Below are 23,035 nucleotides of genomic sequence, written 5' to 3'. Positions count from 1 at the left end.
AAGCTGACACTAACTGTATGGCCAGACTCCAACAGGGGTAATTGAAGAAATATATTTTTTGTAATTTGGATGAACTGAACGTACAACATGTCTGTTTAAAAGGGGATTTCACTAAATATTTGATGAAACCATATTGTGTAAGAAACTCTATTCTGGTAAAGCCAACTGTTGTTGTTAAGTGTGTTTCCAACAGCAGCCTAATAAAGCAGCCTAATAAAACTTCATCATGGGTCTATTAGACTGAATGGACAGTGATGTGGGGGCTGTTTTAACATCCCACCATTAGCCAATTTCAGTTTGAACATTACACAGCCATTGGCTTGGAGATGAGATTGAATTATTCCATCACAGTACCTCCTTTTAATGTTCACCCAGAATGCATTGGTGTAATTAGTGAAGGTATAAGGAAGGTTTATAAGAATGAAGGTGAGGGGGTGGGAGGACAGATGTGGAGAAAACAAGGTGAGCCAAGGACAAGAAAGTGTTGTTCTAGTCTCCTTTAACCATAATGGAGTAGATTACAGTTGCTGTGTGAAATTATCTCTCAAAATTATCTGCATACAAGTGTCCATACAACCAATAAACATCATTGTGCACTGAATGGAATTCCTTCAGTTGAATGGAAAGTCTCTACACCTCTAAGATATATGCTGATGACTGGAGCTGCTGATGCTTCTGTTTCTCTGTCTCTGTAATGCAGTTGCAGGAAGCATAAGAACCATCCTCCATTCATAATGAGTTCGGCTCAGCCTTGGTAGCCTTTCTCTGGATATTAGAATAACAATATCCAGCTCAGTACCTCGTAGCCATCCAGGCTGCCCATTAACAAAACATACTGGTAAAACCAACTCAGCCAGCATAACCAACACTACTAACAGCTACATGGACGTATAGTGTCCCAAGGGCATCTTCTAACTCTTTGTTTTTTGTGTTGACACTTATTTTTACATTAATTATGAGCTACAGAGTTTTGAGATTCACCACTGAGAGCCTGTAAAAAACAAATTTAGCATTTCATTCTTGTGTAACTTTATGCAATGATGAAAATTCCCATTAGTGATCATCCAAAACCACAACATTGTTTGCATAAATGGAATGAATGTACACCATGTTAAGATTAATTTAGCATGCAAAACCATGAGTATGTTAACAGATCCCCAAAAAGCTGCAGATCAAGGTTTACAAACTCATCTGATTCATTTTGATATCAGAAATGTGGATGTGGAGGTGTTTATCACCCAGCACTGTCTGTACCACACTGCTCAGTCTTTACAAGCACCTTCATCCTTACAACAACATTCACGCAGGCAAAACCAACACTGACAACTGCTGTATCAACTCTCCAGAGGACTGGTATGAGAGTTCATATTGTTGTTCAGCTCTGCATGAGCTGGAAAAGAAAGAAAAAAGAAAACATGTCAACTTGCTGTTGGACACAGAGGGAGACGAGAGCGACAGAGGGAGGGGGAGATGGATTCTGAGATAGAATATGCTTGTGATATGCCAGCCATCTCTCTCTCTCTCTCTCTCTCACACACACACACACACACACACACACACACACACAGTCACAGGGTTACTCGTGTTAACATCAGCAGAACTAATGTAGCGTCTTCTTCTTTAACCTACCAACATGTTATTACCGAGCTGTCTAGGCACGTTGACCACAATGACCGGCTATATGTGTGTGCGTGTGTGCTCACATGCTAATGTGTGTCTGTAAATGTGCATTGTTGTGGTTTTCAGACTCATTTTAGTTTTTGTCTGCATTTGTTTTTTTTTTTTAAAGTATATTCTTGAAACTGTTGCTTTTCTGCAACTTTTGTGGGCATGTGCATGCGTGCAATTGGCTACTTTGGTATGCAGGTATGTGTCTGTGGTTGGAGATGCGTGTAGAACTTCTAACTTGCTGTATGTGACCGAGAATGACTGTAATTTGATTGTGCCCTGTTTCTGTGTGTGTGCCTCATATGTGTGTGTTTGTGATTATTCATGGGTTTGCCCACTGTATGTGTGTGTAGTCTAAATAGAGCAGTGTTTGTGATGAAGTGAAAAGAATGGTCGTATTGTTGAGAAACCAAAACAACAAGGCCTTGGTTTGAGCTGGGAGCGTCCTGTGATGACACAAGTGTGTGTCATTTACATGTTTGTGTGTGTGTGTGTGTTTGTGTCGTGCCATTACTGTACAAGGTTGAGATCTGGTTCAAAGACTTTGTGGATCTCCCTCACTGGGCTGTTTCAGGGGTCATTTACCTTAATACCATAGTGAGGGTTAAAGTGAGGCAGGATGTGTTTTTGTCTGTGTGTGTTTAAGACAATGCTGTAATGACAGGAGCAGGATGAGGGGAGGAGACGGCACACTTTTGGAAGACAGGAGGTCACCAGTGGTCTCAGCAGTTTTTCTTTTGCTCTGCTGGAGCCATCGACTTATCCAAATTGTGTGTCTGTCTTAATGTCCACCAAGCACAGCAGTATGTAGAGTATATAACACCTCACCCATAGCCTTAGTGAACAGTTAGTTAGAATACCTCTTTGGTTTGCAAGATATATTACTTTCCTCACAAGCTATTTTTTTGTGTTTGCTATCTTTCGCTGTTAGAAAGCACAGCTTCTGCGGTAGACTGGTGTACATGTATTTTTGAAAAACCAAAAAAAAAAGTCTGGAAGGTGTTCAGAGCCACACATTGATGTGTTAATATTCTGTTTATCAAAAGTCCACAGGATGTTATCGACAGAGCACCACCACTTCAGAATAACTTTCTGTTTGTATTTCTGTGTTTTCCAGGACCTGCTCCACCTCTCAGAATATGACCTCTTGGAGCTCGGAGTCCACAATCACCTCCACCGCCTGCACCTTCTCACTTCTCTTCGCCTCCTCCAGGAGCGAGAGAGGAGGAGAGGTACTCAAATACACATACAGGCAGTCACACACACACGGTTGACCAAACATTATCTTTCCTTATCTGTTCCATCAGATTGTTGATTCTGGCTCCATGTTTGAGTCTCCCGAGTTTCCATCTCTCTGCCTTCCCCCTGTGTAGCCCTGTGTTGTAGACAGAAAGACAGAGACAGATAGCATTAGTGTCATGTAAAGACATGCTTATGCCTGGGGGGTCTGGTGGTGGGGAGGGGGTTGTCTGGTGGGAGGACAATACTGTGTCACACACACACACACACACACACACACACACACACACACACACACACACACACACACACGTGAACACTTCCAAAGCTGTCAGTAAATAGTGAGAAGGGTGCTGAGGCCTGCAGTCCTGCTGGGTTTAATCACTTCTAGAAGAGTGTGTATGAATGCCATGGATGTGTGTGCCTGTGTGTGTGCGTGTGTGCGTGTGTGTGTGTGTGTGTGTGTGTGTGTGTGTGTGTGTGTGTGTGTGTGTGTGTGTGTGTGTGTGGCTGACTGCTTTGTTTGCCAAGTTTCCCATGCATTATCCTGCTAAATCTAACTGTTGTCTTGGTGACTGGGTTGTATGAAGGTCCAATTAATACCAAGTAAGAATAATTTCAGTGATTCGTCTGAAGCTGTGAATAACACATATAACACAATACGTTTTAACTTGTTGATTCTTGCAACCGTTTTTACATGACATTAAGGCATAAATATATTCAAAACAAGTCATGTGTTTGCACAGGCAAATATCCAGTGTGCAACCACAACAATGCACGACCTTTACTTCAACGTGCAGTTGGATGCAGTTTTCTTGGATAATTAGAAATTTTTCAGAAGCCAGACTTTGTGAAGTTGTTAAAGGAATCAGGGACTATAAGGACAACATGTCTTCCTGTCTCTTAGTCAGTTTGGTTGACCATCTGGAATAGAGTGTCTTAAAAAACAAAAGCAGACCTAATGCTGCAGTGAGTATAAAAATGTTTCACTTACACCTCTGAGTTTGACAGAATTTCAGTTTTGTACAAATTCGATTGTGTAAATGTTTAAAGAAAATGTTGGAGGACTCAGAAATCACCAAAGGACAGTTTAAAATGGTTTGAAAGTGGTTCATGCAAAAATGCAACATGACAGATGAAAATCTGGCAGACGGTGAAATCAACTATTGGTTGAAGTTTGTTGTAGATGATGTTGACACTAACTGAATAAAAAGAGGCCTTTTAAGCTATTTGTGGAGAGCTACTGTGGTATCATAGGCTTTGCCATCTCTTCCTGCTTTATAATAAGACAAGACTGCCATGTTTTACTATATTGATTTACTAAATAAGTAGATCATGCTGCTCATAAAGTCAAACCAACATAAAAAAAAAATTACACTTAGAAACACATATAGTGCAAATTAACACTTCATGTAACAAGTTTTTCTTCTTTTAAATAATTTCCCCTTTCTATAATTGCTTCTGAATTTTTGACATTGGAGTTTGTGACCAGGGGATCACCAAGTCTCCAGGATTCATCCTCTGACAACAATGAATGCATGCACAAAATTTCAGGACAGACCATCCGATGGTTGTCGAAATAAAAATTATTTGATGAAAAAACATTGCATTGTTACATAGCTAATATATTTAGACATAAAGAGAAGGACAAATGAATTACCTTAAACACTGAAAGTTAAAAAAAAACCTATATCTTAATAAAAAAAAAATCTGAAAAACATGTCACAGTGACACCTTTTGTAAGTGACGACTGCTGACCACCAAAAATATTAACAGGAGATGATTGCTTCACAGATTACCCCTTCAAAAGCATGAATTTTCACATTCCTGAGATCTCTGTGTGACCGCTAGTGGAGCCCCAACCTGCAGGTTGAGGACTGTTGCTGAGGTGAAACAGCCTCTAGTTGAAATCACTCAGTCACCAACTGCTGTGGTATTATCTGTCTGCCTGGCAGCCTGCCACCCCTATCATTAACACAAAGGCCAGATTTGTTCAGCTAATGGCATCCTTCGCACACATGTGCGCGCGCACACACACAGCACAAAGACACACGCAGCATCTTCTCAAAATGCCAACTCAACATTTGACCCAGATAAGAGCATTCCAGTGAGAGCACCTTCAGGATGAAACACACGCACACTGACACACTGCTTCCAGCCTCATATTTATTTCATCATATTCCTGTTTTTTTGGCCACAACGTGTGATTACATGGCTAGAATAAGAATCTGTGTGTGTGTGTGTGTGTGTGTGTGTGTGTGTGTGTGCATGACTGCCAGGTACTTTCCTCGTTGGCAAGAGAGAAGCAGAGATGCTCCAATTAGAACAATTAGAGGGTGAAATAAGAGACATCAGTAAAACAGACACGTGCAAGCTCATATTTCACAAGTTTGAAAGTACAGTTACAGTTGTTACTGTGGTGCTGAGGCTGTTATGTGGATACTCGGTACGCTCAAAAGATTTACTGTGACCTTAGCTGTGTTCTTGTTTGTAATTTTATCTTGAAAAAAGGGCAAGAAATTTCAGGTTATGGCCACACTTATTAGCTCAAATGCTAATAAATGCTTCACTGCTTGATTGAAGTTAAAGTAGGAAACTGTAATTTTGCTCCATTATCCATGCCAGAACAGGGCTGTGTGCTTCACATAGGCACAGATGAAATCAATAATTTCATATCACTTGACTATATCAACGGGTGATCCCTCCCAGCACTGTTATTTACAACCACTAGCTTTATTAGATTGCTGTAGTCATCTGAAAACAGGTCACTATGTGCTTTCCTCCTGCAGCCTCTGATTTGGATCATGTGCTGTACATTTTCAAAGCCATGCACAATAAAACAAACATCATCTGGCTTGGATGGTGTAATTTAATCAAGCACCTGGTTTTGAGAAAACTGCATGGACTGCACACAGTTGTTAACACAGCTCCATTCTCCAACAACCATCACTGTTCTCTCTCAGAACTGCCTGTTCATTGCTCACCAAATAGACCCCCTATTAAAGAGTAACCTGGATTGACATCACGACAACAAGTTTGCAGTATGTGCAGAGTCCTCTCACCCAGTATATTTTCTAAAATCAACCCATAAGTTGTGTAAAGAGGCTAATGATGAGCAATATGCAATCAAGGTATTGATGGCAAAGGCATCACTGTGCACATGGAAGTATAATTCATCAAATGTGACTGTTATAATGCAGTCTTAATAAACACCAGGATAAAATAATGTGCAGGCAACCATCAAAATAAAGGATGGGATTTTATTGTACCTAGTAGATAGTGACCACAGTGCCTTGGATGCTGCAGGATTGAGGGGAGTATTAGCAGCTTCCATACTAAAAGAAAGTTGACAAGGCAGTATGTGTTCTGCCATATCTGATCGCCTACGTGACCATTGCCTTTGTTTACCAAAAAAAAAACCTGATGGTCACATTCAAAGGAGATCCCATCCTGAACTGGCGCCACTTCTGTCTTTGTACTGGTTCACAGGAATAGTGTGTTCTAGTCTGTCTTAAAAGCAGAGAAAGCAGCTTTTTCACATAACAATTAACACACACGTCCATTTCTGCATCCATTCAGTGATACTTTCAGTGTGGCTCACAGAGCTGTACAGGCTGTTTTATCCAAAGATCGGATCTGCTTGTCCCTTCCTGAAGTATATGAGCTGAGGAAGTGAGTGATGTGAATACCAGAACACACACAGAGAGCACACCGTGATACTGTGCCATGCCAAACATGGATTGACACAAGTTTTACATTGTTCTTGTGTGTTTGCGGGAGAGAGAGAGTAAGAGACAGAGAGACAGACGGCAGGTGTTCATGCAGACATTTTTGTTTGCTTGTTTGTAACCCTGGTGGACGGTTGTGTTGCCATGGTGACAGAATACATACAGCGGTCAGCTGGGAGTTCGTTGAGACCAAATATAGAACTATCGTATTGACAATTGCACACATTCATAGCTGTCAACTGAGTGGACTGTCAGCCCGGGAGAACTAACAGTGTCCGGAGAACTAAAATTAACACTCACAAAATGAATCAATACCACAAAATGCACTGTGGGTTACAGCTAAGAGAAGAAAGCTGATTTTTTTAGAAGCAGAGATTTAAGATTTTGTGAAAACAGCATTCTGCTGCTATTTATTCAAATGCAATCTTGCGCTGTGTCAACTTTTCCCCTTTGCTGTGATCAATAACTGAAAAATGACCTGCAGCATCTGTGCAGATGGATCACAATGCATGTCACATTGGCAATATCCATGAAAAAAAGTGGAATATCATTCTTTTGTTGTGCAGATCTCACCTCTAATTGAGTGTGCAGAGCTCTTTAAGTCCACAACCTGTACATGTTGGATATTTATGTTACAGTACATCCTCCCAAGAAGCACAGGCTGCACTGGCATCATCTCCATGGTGAAGGTGATAGACTAATCAACATGACCCAGAGCTAATACTGAGTGTACTATAAACATCTCCCTCTGCCTGAGTTTGTCAGTAACGCCAAGTGTGCAGACAACTGTTATCTCTTGTATGTCAAAACAGGGAAGATCCAGTTCTCGGAATTAGGCTCATCTAAGATAGGAACAGCCAAAAAACAGAACTAGTTGAAGAAAAAACAAAAGTTGGGACCTTGTGGAGACTATTTGGATTTCAAGGCTCTATCCTTTGCACTTCTTTGATTTTATTGATATTTATTTCATGTTTATAGCATACACAATGTGCTCGTGTTCACGTAGAACTGTTTTTTGCAGTGTAGGTGTCGCACTGTTTGGTAACACATCACTGCTGTCTTGTGTTATTGTCAACAGCAACTAGATTCAGGAAATTGGGTACACCTAGCTAAAATGAATACAGTCTAATACAACAGTACTGCAATAAATCCTACCTTCATGAAAGCTACAATGTTCAGCTTTTGTTTTAAAGAGGACTTCATCTGGAGGATGTAGTTTGTGTCACTGAGAGAGGTGTTTCAGTTATTTAGCCTCGTGACATAATGGGATTACACTACAGTATTTTAAAATAGGTGCACTTAATAAACTGGAAACTGAGTGTAAATGTAGGCAATCAAAAACATAATAATAACTGACAAAACAAGCCTGGAGGCTTATCCAAAATGCCACACTTACCACTAATGATCCTCCAAGCTTTGCTGTATTTTTGTTTTTGACAGTTCAGTCGGGCAGACCTGTACCATCACCACTCCAAAAGCTGCTATAACGGTCATTCTACTCATCCAAAAAACAAGTCGCTCAAGGTAAATGACAAAATAGATCATTCGTCACCTAATCCAGAGCGGCCAGTAGCAGAACATTGTTTGTCACTGGCGTCCGCTGCCTCTGTGGTGAAAGTTTGGTTAGTTTTAGGCTCAAAAACTACTTAGTTAAGGAACAGTTATGGTTGTGGTTTTAAAGGCTTCTGACTGGTGGCAGGAAACTGGTTGTGAGAATGTCGGCCTTCCTTTTGTTACCTCTACCATAACTTCTGATGGACAGCAGTCATCATTCCCATCAGATAAAACACATGTTCTTATAAGCATTTGATATCGATCAATAAATCTTGAGTGCTGTCCCTTTGCTGGCGAGGGTGTACAAGAAAACTTGCTCTGTTATTTTCAGTACAGTCCATCATAAATACAGAAATGGGATCATTTATGTGCAATGTTGTACATGGTCTCTTATAAAGACGTTAAAGTAATTAAATTACAAAAAGAGAACCACCCAGGATTTTATAGTACTTCTCCGGGCCACCGCATGTTACAGCCTTTACAGATTTCTATTACACAGAAGCTGCCATGAATCATGAGTGATACTCCTGTCAAATTCTGCTGTGTTGTGAGGTTAATTAAAATAACTGACAGGAATCCTGTGGATCAACTGTTGTCCACAAAAGCCATCATTGCATGAGTGAGAAGAATTAGTAGATTTCATTCTACTTGAACAAACACATTTGGACCAATAATTAGCCTTTTATTTCTTTGGAAATACCCTGAGGCTGCAACCAGAGGAATGAGGAGTGCCATAAACAGGGAACTGTGTGCACTTCTTTGATCAGAAACACACATATCAACATGAGCAAGTGTATAGATACAGATCCATAAGGGAGGAGAACAGAGGGAAGGGAAGAGGGAGACGAGGAGTGGATGGAATGAGGGGGAGGGAAGAGGGAGAAAGGAGGAGGAGAGGATGAAGCCGGGATGAGAACGTGCCTTGCACAGTTCATATCTTGCCGCTGAGGAGTTACAGCAACACCACAAAACTCAGAAAGGAACTGAAGTGAAAGAAAAATAAAATGTTTGCTAATACAAATTGTAGAAAATCAGTACTCAAATCCAATTATGTGCAGGTGTCATTTCTGGTAAGTGGGGAAGCTGACCCCTATCTATTTAATGCTTTGAGAAACACTGGTGCCCTGAGGTGGATTGGTGGTCAGTGTTCAGAAGTGAGTGACTCAGCGAGGCATTGTGCCAACACGCTGTGCTGCCTGAGTGCCAATGTGCTGAAGCAGGGCTTGGCCTGAGGACTCACATTAACAGGAAGTGCATGAAATGGCCGTAATCGCACTATGGCACTCTCCAAACCCGTGCTAAAAATGTGGTAAAGTAAACATTTTGTCCTGATTTTGTAGGCTTCCTGTACAGTACAACTAATCCTGTACACATCATAAAACTTCCAGAAATACTTCTCAGTGGAGGAGCTCCTCCTGTGCGTCACACTGGGGCACTCTTCCCCGCCTTTTCTGTTATTTCTGTATATGAGGACACCCCGTCATGTATTACCACCTATAGCATCATGATCCCACAACAAAAGAAGACGAGGTCAGAGGACTGAGCGAACGATCCTATTCCAGCTGAGGATACATCAGATACTGAGCATAACCAGAACAAATGGGCAGCCCTCTGTGAGAACAGTCGGTCTTGTCCGAACTGGACTATAATGTACGATGGAAAGCCACTTGAATGAGATCATTAAAATGAGGATAAGGATGTGCCTCTGTACCTTTCATGAAAGGCTCAAGTACTAAGGCTGAGCCCTTACAGCAGGGGCCTGAATTTAATTTCAACCCTTTGCGGCCTGTCATTCCCTCCCATTTCCTGTCACTCTTCAGTTATGCTATCAAATAAAGGCAAAAAGTCCCCAGAGCTCTGCTCTGACGTGACACCCCCCTCTTACCCCAATTTTGGGGGGGTGGGGTCAAGGGGTGATTCAGGAGATGATTACAGATTACACTCCTGACTCATTGTACACCTTCCTGGAAATACCACCCTTGCACACACAAAGATGCCAAGAATTTCCGCATGCCTGTGTGAAATGGTACCGAGATTTACTCAGGACAAAAAATGGAATTGAGCTTGAACTGGATATTTTCATGCTCAAACAGTCCCTCCACCTCTGCTGCAGCCCAGGAGCCACTTCGAAGCTTGGCTTTGACATTCAGGCTGTGATCCCTGCTCCCACTGTTGGTGGTTGTGAATAAGCTAAAAATGTGTTTGTTTAATGATCAGATCAGCATTACCTAATGCCTCTGGGCCTTTACAGCGCATACATTTAATTGACCACATGTTCTGTGGTTTGTTAGAAGTATGACTTTCAGGCTTCTTTCAGTGACTAGTTTTGGTGAATGTTCTATTCTCTACTGTTTGTGGTGAAAAGGAAAAATGAGAATACAGCCTTCAACAGTGGTTCCCCCGCTTTTTCAAGCAGTTCAACTCAAGAGTGATTTCCCCAAAATGTGCTCTAATGATTTTAAATAGTGGGATGAAAACCATAGCATATTTCACAGGAACAAAAATGATAAAAGATCCAAAAATAAAAATGGTCTGTGAGGCAGAATTTTGTTTTTATTATTTTCCTACCACACCTTACAACCTCTTATATTGTGTCATGACCCTTCACAACCCCTATGAGGTGAACCACTGGCATACAACACTGAAATCTGATCAAAATGACCAGTTTTAACACCACACGTTTCATTTTCATAGTTTTATTGATATTTTTCTGGTTAATTGCTGTAATCTGTAACAGTAAGGAATCAGCAGCGGTCAGACGATTATACAGATTGCAAACAAACCTAATGTTTCGCCACCATATTGAATTCACTCATTTGGAAATGAAACGAAAAGAAGGCACGTCTGAACTGTCTATGCATGTGCATATCATCCAAAAACTGAATGGGCACTCACAGCTGCAGCGAGTGTGGAAGGTCAGAGTTAAACCAGAAAGTCATTCTGAAAAATCTAATAGATGTTTAACAAGGTTTAAGGTGATGGCTATTTTTTTGGTCTTTTTCTTTTTTTGTTATTGTTCATATATTAGCTGTACTACTGGTGTTGCCGTGTTGCCACATTTAAAAAAAACAAGTTGGTGAATACATTTTAAAGGCATAATAATAATTTGTCTATTACGATGATGAATAAGGTTATTATGAAAACAAAATCTTCCTTTACCACCATGAGGACATTTCTGACCCTCATGCACTTCAGTGGCTTTCTCAGTCTTAACAAATATAGTGTGAATAGCTCAAGATCAAAAGACCTCCATATATGTGATGTATGTGGCAGCGTTGTGTGTGTGTGTGTGTGTGTGTGTGTGTGTGTGTGTGTGTGTGTTTCTGTCCAATACGGGCCATCTGATCATCTCGGCTTTCATAGCGGCAGGATGGGCTCCTTGTATTGTCTGAAAGCAAACACTCACACGCACACACACATGCACGCACATGCACGTGTCTGGGTGTTATCAACTCTAGACAATACAGAGGAACAGGAGGACAAAGACAGGAGAGAGTGTGTCCTGAGGGCCAGGCAGCACACACACACTAACACACTCATCATGACCTCATACTTGATGTAATGACACAAGCAGAGCTCTCCTACTTGTTTCATGCTGCTTCAGGAGATGAAATTAATTGTTTTCTGCCAGCATTCCTTCCATATTTGAAAGCTGCAAGAAGATTTCTGAACTCTGAGGCTGAGCTGATTTATTTTTCAGCCAACACCGAGTCAAGCTGTTAAACTTCATGAGTCCTGAGTGCAAGTTCCTCAAACATCACAACTATGCCGACATGAGGGGTTTTTCTTTGTTTCATCCCCGCTCTGCAAATAGCAACATTAGGTCAGATCTAAATCTTCTCTAAGTACCAGACCAGTTGGTGGTGTCGGTGTAAGAGGTCCCAAACAAAAAGACTCGGAGCATGAAATATGAGGCTGCGCATGGAACACAGAGGAGAGGACGAGGAGGAGGAGGTGGGGGAGGTGGAGGTGGAGGAGAGGAGGGCAGAGAGAGTTTTGTTCGGTGCTGGGGGGCAGGAGTTTGGGGGGGGGGGGGGGGGACAAGAGACAACTCGGCTGAAAAAGAAAGAAAGAAAACTCCTCCCAAACACAGTAGAGCAGGAGGAGGGGCTGGGTGCTCGCAAATCACTCCCCTGAGAGAGAAAGAGGAAGGCAGGGCTTGTGACTGTGCGCCGCTACTTGTTGTTGCCTGTCTGAAGGAGCGTGAGTGCATCGTCTCCCAGCCGGTCAGCTCGTCAGCTACACAGTCATTCAAACAAGCTACGAAATGGAATAGTTTTGATAGAAGTGTACGAAACTAAAAGAGAAGTCAGAGCAAAGATTGTAAAAAGGAGAAGAGGTCACACTGACAGGTAGGACTGAATATCTGTGTGTGTTTGAGCGTGCATCCACACACAGTAGGTGTGTGCAGGAATGTGTGTATGTAGTTGGTGGCAGCGAGGCAGACAGAGGTGAGACAGTTATCTTGGTGGTCATCTTCTCCTCTGGATGCATTTTCACTCCTCTGTTTTTTCAGACTTTTTGTCATTTAAACTAAAGGTTAAATATAGAAAATGACCTTCTGCCTGTCTCTGTGGCTGTTGGAGATTTCACTACGCTCTCGTGCCTTCTCTCCATCCCTTTTGGTTAAATTGTTTACAGCTTGCAGTGAGTTAGATTTGCTGAGGGACTTTTTGAGCAATAAGTTGCCATCCCAAGGCGCTGGGTGTAACTGTGGTTGCTTGGATTGGTGGTGCTAACTGTGGAGACACCCCAGCAGGAAACGATTACATGAAATATGACAGATAAGATCAAGATTTTTCAGCAAGATTCTTTCCTTGCTCGCTTGTGTTCGAGTAAGTTTGAGATTGCTTGGTTAAGGTTTGGTTAAAGGCATAGCTTAGCTTCACAGAGGTTTATTTTTCTCCATATTTGCAACAGTTCAACAACTTTAATGGCCACTTACCAGAGATAGAATTGACTAAGTGGTATTAGAAGTCAGCAACACTTAATATGAGTTGCTCCAGAGTCATCAGTATTTATTGTAGCATATTGTTTAACTTCTTTTTTTTTTTTTAATTCCTAACAAGCAGCTCTTCACTGTCTTGCTCACAGACACGTTAACAGGTTGAGTGACTGCTGTTCACATTGAGACTCTGACCGTTCAGTCATGACAACACATCTTTACACAGCAAGCCACCCAGGAGATGATGACAGAGGCAGACATATGTTTGCATCTGTGTGTTGATGTTTTGTTTGTTGTTCAGATAAACACATACATGCAACAGGTTGTTTCAGACATTAGTCAGTGTCGTGTCTGAACCCTGTAGCTGCGCTAAACTGAGCAAATGAGATTGGACCTTTAATTAATGCTGAAATGTGCATGTGTCAGATTCACAGAGCTCAGCTTTAACCTTGTGATGATCGTGTACTTGCAGTGGACGTCTTGTGTGTGTGTGTGTGTGTGTGTGGTGTTGTGTTACCTGCCCCAGTGGGATGAGGCGGTTGCTATTCCAGCCAGCCGTCAACACTATGTGACTGGTGGTCTTCACAAAGCCTGACTGACTCACTGACTGCAGGAGTTGAAAGTAAAAATGTAAATATATATTTTGAAGCCCTTTACTTAACTGTAATTTTGGGATACTGGTAGTTAACTCGAGTAGTACCACTTTGTACAATTTTAAGCTTTTCCACATTTCAGAAGAAAATATTGTACTTTTCATTCCACCACCTTTCTCTGACGCCCGTATAGCTGCCAGTTAATTTGCTGACACATGTTTTGCATACACACGATATATGATGAACACATAGAACAGGATGCACATTAAACCATCCAGCAGTTACTGACCCACTGCGACATTATCAACATGAACAAAGTAGCACTCTAAAAGGAGCAGGTTTTTTGCTTTAACATATGATTATGAAGTTTAGTTGATTGGTCAATGGCACTACTTTTTTTCTGCCTTTGCGTACAGTTTCCTGGGAAAATGAAGGTTGACTGGCGGTCTAGTCTTGTTGGCAGCATTTCTATCTGCTGTCGTGTCTCCATTATAGATTAAATGAATGAATGAACTCATGCGTAATTCTCCTAATGAGGAAAAACAATCCGGTTGTCTTTATGATTACAGTGGCACTAATGACATCACCTGGAAATGCAAGGGAGCATTGAATAGTCAGTTTCCTCTTTCAAGCTGAACTCTGCTCTGTTTGTTGGAGGAATAATTCAACGTTTTGGGAGATGCACTCATGTGCCTTCTCGTCAAAGACTTATGAGAAATGAGCATTCTCGTGTCTGTATGCTAAATATGAAGCTAGAGCCAGGAAATGGGTATCTTAGCTTAGCATAAAGACTGGAAACATGGGGAAAATCCACCTACCAGCACCTCTAAAGATCACTCATTAACATGTTATATCCTGTTTGTTTCTAAGTCACAGACTGAAGATATTTAGGTGTTGCTGTGAGGACTTCTGTGCTTGGATGACTTTTACACTGTACTTTTGTTGATTTGACTTAATTAAGGAGCTAAATACTGCTTTCCACCGCTGACTGACTCAGCTGGCCGTTCCTCTGTGGCTGACTGGCTCATGGTGTGGTGCTCAGTGACTGTACATGGACAACACATTTTTTCCCTCCCTGTCCATCTCTACATTTCACTGTAGGCACATAAAATGAGCACACACACACACACACGTACACACACACTGAGGGGTGGTGATGTGTGTGAGAGAGAGAGAGACTCAGAGACTCAGAAGTATTAAATGGCAGCTACTGCTGTGGGATTTAATAACGGCCTCATTAATATGTTGCACACATACTTGACACGCACATACACACTGGTGGGCCCACGCACTGAAGAGCGCAGTAGGACACCTCTCTCTCTCCCGTTAACAAAGGCTGGCTCTAAACAGCGGTCATGTGACAGTTGTTCCCATTGTTCACTTCTGGCCAGGGGTGGTTTTGCTAATGCGCTGATGTGTGTGTGTGTGTGTGTGTGTGTGTGTGTGTGTGTGTGTGTGTGTGTGCATGCCATAGCAGGAAGACACTTTAAGCCTGCTAGAGGAAACCCCTCATTCCCAAGCATGTTGATGTTTGTGTTGTCCTCCCTATTGTGTGTGTGTGTGTGTAATAAGAGACCAGGAGAGCAGCACGCGACAGTCGCTGTTTAAGCCTCAATTAATTCTTAAATCATATTATTGTGTAAAGCGCATTTCACGTCTAGATGCTGATTTTGTGTTGCATAAACTAGACGACTTTTAAGATTCCTTCAGTCACATCTGAGTCCCCAAACACGCTAAGCCATGGTACGAGTGAATTAACTTGTTGAACCACCTTCAGGACCAGTGTTGGTCCCCAGAAGCCCAGTTTTTAAAACCACTACTTCAGCAGATTAAAGACAAAGCTTTCTGACTCCTGACTGATGGATATGATTAGCCAGGGAGACAGGGCGGGGGTGGGGGGGATTACATTACATTCAGCTAAATTTACGAGTAAAGTTCAACCCTGTGAGATAGAATTATAGAAAGAATGAGATAGAGAAAAGGAGGAAGGGAAGCGAGAGAGGGATATTTGTTTTATGTGTTACTAATCCTTTATAATGAGCTGCCTGCTATCTAAATGTTTATACTACCATTTCCTCTTCCTGTTAATCTGCACTTGTTTCCCACCCAAGGCCTTCTGTGTGTTTGTGTAAGTGTGTTGGTGTTCCCAACCCGAGGCCTTCTCTAGTGTTGGTGACAAAGCTCACCGCACTTCACAATATGTTGTCTGTTATACCACGGTGAAGGAAGATACTTCTGTTTGGATGGCACATTCCCATTTAAATGTTAGAGTTGCAAAGTATTTCCTCACTGTGAATTCCCATTTCAGAGTTTTATTTTGAGCTTATCCTCAATGAAGCCTGGTTCCTCTGAATTGCTGTGCAGTAGAGCTTCATCGGTCATATAGGCTGATGTTCCAGTATATCTGTCAGGCAATAAATGATTAGAAATTGAAAACGTAGTCCACATCTCCAGTCGGAGCTTTGTGAGCAGGATTAAGAATGAAAGGCGTCCTTTTCATTTGCCACAGCTAGCAAAATTCTGGCAGCAGTCGTCAGTGAGATTGATGCAGCTTTACGTGGTGTTTGTAGGTCAAATCTGCATATTACTTGTTTCAATTGAAAATGATGTCAGCACAACGCCAGTCACTTCTCATGGGTTATATTGAAATGCTTGCAACAATACTACATGCATCACGAGTCACAAGTTAGCTCACTGTAGAAACTAACACGGGTTAAACCGAGTACAAAGTGACTAAATAGTGAATGAGCTTTTAAAACTTCCCTTTTTATTCCAGGATAAATGTGTGATAACGTCCCAAAATAGAAATAATGGACTTGGTGTAGGAAATGCCACCACTCCCTCTCTCTCTCTATGTGTGTGCGTGTATATGTGTGTGTGTGTGACGCAGGGTGCAGGAGCCGGTGGCTGAACAGCTGTAGGGAGCAAAGGATGAAGCAGGAGGAGGATAAAAAAGAGAAAAGTTTATTATCACAGGAGGTGGAAGGACAAAGAGCAGAAAGAAGGTGACAAACTGAGGAGGCAAAAGAAGAGCTGACATCATGATGGACAGACAGAAGGAGGGAGGGGACGTCTGTTTGGTGGTGGGGGGGGGGCACACAATTGAAAGAGAAAGGGAAAAGATGGATGAGGAGGGATGGAGTCAAAAGAGAGAGAGGGAAGTGAAATGAATGGTGTGGAAGATAGTGTGTAGATAAGGAGATGGAGAGAGGAGAAGAAGAAAAGTGTGTGGTTTTTCACACCTTCGCTCAGTGTTGAAGTGACTTCCTGTAGCTCTTAGCATGAATAATTTATTTATTAGATTAATTGACAGAGTATTCGTGTGTGTAAGTGCTGTGTGTGTGTGTGTGTTTTCACTCAGTGAGAGTCAGGCCTTTCTCCGCTGGAGGGGAGGGTGTGTGTCTGGCAGATGGTCAGGGCCACACACACACGCACAATTACACACACACAAGTACACATACACACAGCTGACCCTCCTGGAGGGTCTTATAATAGGTCCTCCTCCTGTAGTCGTTCTGCCCCTCAGAGGAATCCACACTCTGACCCAGCATGCCTTAGCAGGACTTTTACAGTGTGTTTGTGTGTGTGTGAGTGTGTGTGCATAAACTTTACTTGTCATGCTGAAAAGTCTTGAACTGGCCAGCTGTTCCTCTCCCTAAACCTATATTTGCATTTTTATTGTCATTCATCATCACAAGCTGGTGACTCAGTGCCCCCCTGCTAAAATGGGCTATAGGCCCCATTTTAAATTTGATTCCTGGTTTCCTGTATTCACTAAGCTCTGGGGTCCATAAATCTCCAATTCACAAAAAAGAGCTGTGTAGAAAACATTTAGGTACTAATAGTCCGGGCATATGAGGAAAAGTGCTTGTTTTCTTTCTTACTGGGAGTCGAACGAGAATATCAATATCACTTTCACCACTTTGCATTTTCTTCAGAGCTAACTTCAGGACATATTTATTTAGTTCAGCTCAGGGGACGTAGAGTAAATAAGTAGCCTGGCTGTGTGAAAGGTGACTTCTAACAGATGCAAGGTGGTCCTGTTCATGCACTGGGTGTTTGTGTTGAACAAGTAAAAATAGGGGGAAAAAAAAAAGACACTGGTGATTAATGATCAGTTGATGCACATCAGACCTACAGCTGAGGCACGAGAATTCATGCATCATCTTTGTGATTTGGTATACTTTCACAAATCTGAACAAAATTCTTGCTATTCTTGTATTATTGGTGGCTAACTAAGAACAAGATATACAGTACAGAAACAGGATCACTTCAGACCGTTGAAAGATGAATTCTCTCTTTTGGTGGAGACTAGCTGTTTCCCTGTGATCCCCGTCTTTGTGCTAAACCAGGCTAAACATCTTGAGGACAATCCAAACTGATTTTCTCATCTAAGTCCCTGTAAGAAAGCAAACAGGCATAATTTGCAAAATGAGTGCTCATCTACATGCTGTATGTCTTGTTAACTGTGGGTAGTCTTTTGTAATTATCGTGTTCTCCAGTAAAAGCTGTGTGACTGGGCAGGGCAGTTTTGTCAGTTCAGTTCAATTTGGTCATTTTTCTTCACTTCAGTTAGTTTATGCTCTTCACACTCTCATCCTCTGCCTTGAAATCAGATGAGTTTCCACCAGCAGCCATGTTGATCGCCTTGTTTCAAACAGTGCCTCTTGGTCAGGGCTGACTGCATCTGGCAAGACTACCACAGTACCAAGCCCGGCAGCTTCCTCAGCAGCCTGCTTTCTCTGATCACAATCAGGTCGTCTAAATAGAGAAACAAACACCATTATAGTTGTTCCGCTCATATTCTTAGTTTTGATGAGATTAGAAAGGGAGGGGAGGCTCTTTGGAATCTCGTACCATCCAACATGTCTGTAAGCTGATGGTGTTTAAGTTTGTACAGTATGACTAACTGCTGCATGGTGAGTGATTCAGAGCAGAAGATAGCATCCTGTGCACTCATCATCATACGGCAGGGGAATTTATCAAGAACCTGAGCAGTGTTTTCCATCACTGCCAACCTATCTGTCCTGTCCACGTCTGTGTATTTATATCTGCTCGTCATTGGACAAGATCTCCCACATGAGCAAAGGAAAAAGATTGCTTTTTCAGTCCACTTTATGAAAAGTCTGGAGCAGAAGCTGTTTGTCAGTTCCTTGCTGGGATATAAAGAATTGTCAGCATTGCCTAATTGTATGAGTCTGTAGATAATAATACAGCCTATAGCATGCACTTACATTTCTTTACTCCTGTCCTCATTTCAGTCATTTTCATGGCATGGAAGGTTGACAAGTCACCCTTCTTGTACAGTATATTACTGCTCTCCTAATAGCATGTCTCCTATAGTTCAAGCATATATAATTGTTGGTTGATACACATTCTTCTTTCTGTATTCCTAGAATTAGACTCACATTGCTAAACTGAAACTACTGGAGTGATGTTATGAAATGACAAGCTCCCCAGAGGTGTATTTTGTATGCATAATGACGTGAGAGGGTATGTGAGTGCATCGCTGGGGGCCCTTATTGCACTGGCTCTCTTTATGTGTGTATCGTGTATCACAATATTTCATCTCAGTGAGTATTGTGTATCAGTGTCACACGTCTTTACAGTCATGTATTACAGAGTATTACGTCTCACCCCTCTGTCTTGTGTTACCATAGTTACATAGCTGTGTCCCCCAGGTTATTGAAAGCATGTTAGGTTACTACACACCTGGAGGAACTCCTCCTGTGAGGTTAACGCCTGACTTCTCTTCTTTCACCGTAATAAAGCTAAATACATATATACTGTATATACATGCAGCATCAACTCTTGAACTCCAGACCTTTAAAGTGCTGTTAAAATAAAGCATTAAAGTCCTCTGTGTTTCTTTCCAGAGTTGAGAATGATGGCAGAGGGGCGCTTTGCCAGTCTGCCCAGGTCACTCCATGTGCACCACACCCTGGGAGGAAGCACTGCTCACCCTGGAGTCCCCTCCACCTCCCACGGTGTCCCCAGCAGCAGCACCTGCTCCACCAGGAGGCTCCAGGCCTCCCTCGCCTCTTCCATGGATCTCCTCAGCTCCAGACCGAGGTGAGTTGGGTGACCGGCAGTGGCTAGCAGCAGAATAAAAACTAAACTTGAAAGAATCTTGGGAAAATTCTGGGTCTGTCTGAAATAACAAGTTAAACAAACTGTATGCTGGCATTTCTTGAACAGAGCAGAACCAGGTACTAGTAAATTCGAGCTCAAAAGCAGTTTGGCTCTGAAGAGAGAAAATGTCAAAAATAATCATCTGCTTCTTCTCTGTTCTTTGGTGCTGCCTCAGCAATAGGTGGGTCAAGTATTACAACTACGTGTTGTGTGGACAAAACCTGTTCAAAGCCGCAAGCCATCATTTAAACTCAAAGGAAAATCCCAGACTTTCCAAAAATACCAAACATGAAAGGCTGAATTACAGGAGAAAATCTATAAGATGATACACAACACAGCACATATTTCCATCTGATGTTGACCAGACATAAACATCTAAATATTTTAGTCTGTGTACAGTAAGCAGCATCAAAAGGCGTCAGTGAAGTGTTGGAACAAGTCGATACCGAGTGTGACTCTGTCAAAGTGTGGAAAGGAGCGTTTTCCTTACCTTTGAAAGTACTTTTGTGGAATCTTAAGGCAAAACAAAAAGCTGCTGCTCCATGTGGAAGGGGATTTCTTCAAAATTTGGTCTTCACAAGTAGTTAGTTGAGCTTACTTCAATACTCTAGTCTAACTTTCCTCTCCTCCTCCTTCCCTTTGCCTTCCAGTCTCCCTCCAGGTCAGGGCATCAGCCCGTCAGAGATGCCTGCTGCCTACCAGCCAATCTCCATTCATGGAACTCTGCCTCGACGCAAGCGAGGAGGGGCCAGTCTCACCCATGGAAACTACACCTGGGACCCCAGGGCCAATCACACACAGCCAATACTCTGTGGGAACACGTCAGTGGCTCCCGGCCACATCCATCAGCCCATGACCTCCCCGCTGGTCCAAAATATCATTGACGACTTTCATGGTTACAGGTAAACACATGAACAAACACACATAAATATGCTCACGTAAGGTCACACAGGCTCACATTTCAGTCCAGACAATACACTTTTATACTGATTACCAACATTGAATTTTGATACCTACAATTTCTGATTTGTCTTCAACATTCATGGCTAAGATAGATAGATAGATAGATAGATAGATAGATAGATAGATAGATAGATAGATAGATACAGTCTACATCACAGTTACCTTATCTATGTTGCTTTAACTGAAGACTATGAAGAAAAAAATGTGACTGAAGAAACACTCACTTTGCGTATAAAATGCCAAAAAGAAAATTTAGAAAATATATGTCAGTTTCCATATAAATTTCTGTGTTGTGATGCTGCAAACTTTTCATCTGTAGGCAGTCAGTATTAATAGCCAAAGACAGGTTTTTGGTGGAGTGTTTCTAAAAACCGCACTGTCTTGGCATTATTTTGTTACTGTTAATCACTTGAAACTGCTCTGGAGGAAAAGCTTTATTTGCTCTAATTGTTCCTCTTCAGAGCGAGAGCTCAGAAAGAGCGCTCGGAGTTGGATGGAGAAAGGCGAACCTGTAAGGAGCCCTGAGGGGGTGAAGCAGTTAGCTCAACTTCAGAGAGAACGCACACGCGCGCACACACATACACACACACACCTCATCCCTCATCGTGTCTTCCCATCTTTCTATCTCTAGTGTAGAGTTACAACAGACTGTATCTGATGTAGCCAGCTTGGTGTGCATGTGTGTGTGTGTCTGTGGGTGCGTGCGTGCAGCCCCCAGCAGTTGGGTTACCTTTGTAGGTCAGGGTGTGGCAGGACAGATCACAGATTACTGTGAGCTCTTTGTCTCCTCGCTCGGTCTTTCTGCCTCCATGCTGGATCCATTTCATACGCTGCTGACACACAGCAGGACAATTTGTCCAGGTCAGATTCAACCTGTGCAGGTGGCTAATGAACAGCATCATACTCTCACTGTCTCTTTCAGAAGGTTTTTCCATGAAGCCAATGCAGTTTTATGGGTATTGGATCCTTTTACATCTTAAAAGGCATCTTCTGAAAAGAGACATCTCTCTGTAGCTGAGTAATTGGTTGGTGTTGTTCTTTCTAATCAGTTAATGTCAGCCTCACTTCAAGCTGTCTGAAGATCAAAGAGCAGCACTTGGTAATAATTCAGTTTAACCCACTAATGGCCTCTCAACCACAAAGCAGACTCTTATGTGTGAGTGACAGCAGATATGAGAATGTTACACACAGATCTCACTGCGTTCATATTTAGTTTTCTCTTTTGAAAAGCAGCCTGTGGTTTTAAAAAAGTCCAAACTTTCCTCACAGCTCAGTGTTGTTGCTTTGAAACTCCTCACAGTTGAGTTTTCTATAAAAAGATAAAGGAGTGGAACCGCTGGCCAGTTGGTCTTGACTTTCCATCGCTCATGCTGTCAGCTGACCTCTGACCCCTGACCTTATGTTGCCCTAGCTTCCGATTGGTCAGTTTTTCTTTCTGTTGACCTCTGTGGGCAGCTCGGCAGACCACCAGGAGAGGAGGAGGGGGAAGAAGAGGAGATTGGAGAAAGAAAGAGTGGAAAGGAGATAGGACAAAGGGAGGGATGAGAGGGAGTGGAGAAGAAATGGACAGTGACAGACTGTTGACACATGCAACTTTTCCTTTCATCAGCATAGATGAGCTGAAGTTAAAACCCCATTTATCTGTTGATTGTGTTCGGATTCACTTCTTAAATGTTAGATCAAATCAGACTGATAGCTTAAACAGTTACTTAAAACAGTAGTTTCAACTGTGTTTACACTATATTCTCTTTTAAATGACAAAAGATTGATATATTAATCGACTCAGAATCCACATATGTTCATACCTGATGATTTATTGCCCGAGTAACATCTCAGACAAACTAAGGGAGAAAACCAGCAGGTTGTGATGCTTCAATGGTGCAAATAAAAGAGAGGGTGTGAGATGAGGAGGTATGGGGTCAACGAGACTCACCACCAGGTTTTAGAAAAACAAAATGGATTTTCCATTTAAAGCAAACTGTGAGCATATGTTTCTGTTTGTGCCATTGTAAAATATTTAATCATGTCAAGGAGATAAGGACTGGAAAGATGTGTTTGTCTTGCATTGGAAAGCAGTCGTATAAAGTGCCTGTTATTGGTACCTCGAAACCAGGCCATTAAGCAAGTCGCTGGATGTGCCTTAAATTCCTCCAACACACTAATTCTGACAGAGATTTGACTTTGTAGATTATTCACACTTAAAGATGTCATTG

At 42.1% G+C, this 23,035-nt stretch overlaps 1 protein-coding gene across 1 annotated transcript in view; it reads left to right on the top strand.

Moving 5' to 3' along the window:
* The first annotated feature begins 12,397 nt into the window (after positions 1–12,397).
* The window catches only part of bcar3 (BCAR3 adaptor protein, NSP family member), a 43,096-nt gene continuing 32,458 nt past the window's right edge, over positions 12,398–23,035 (top strand). The window contains exons 1-3 of the mRNA XM_076723488.1: positions 12,398–12,541; positions 19,604–19,799; positions 20,510–20,761. Coding sequence (XP_076579603.1) covers positions 19,612–19,799; positions 20,510–20,761 — 440 coding nt within the window. The 5' untranslated portion in view covers positions 12,398–12,541; positions 19,604–19,611. The remainder of the gene's footprint in view (positions 12,542–19,603; positions 19,800–20,509; positions 20,762–23,035) is intronic.

Source organism: Chaetodon auriga, chromosome 3 (genome assembly GCF_051107435.1).
Source record: "Chaetodon auriga isolate fChaAug3 chromosome 3, fChaAug3.hap1, whole genome shotgun sequence".
NCBI classification, from domain to species: domain Eukaryota; kingdom Metazoa; phylum Chordata; class Actinopteri; order Chaetodontiformes; family Chaetodontidae; genus Chaetodon; species Chaetodon auriga.
Note: the sequence above shows the minus strand (reverse complement) of the source record. Positions and strands in the feature narration are given on the sequence as shown.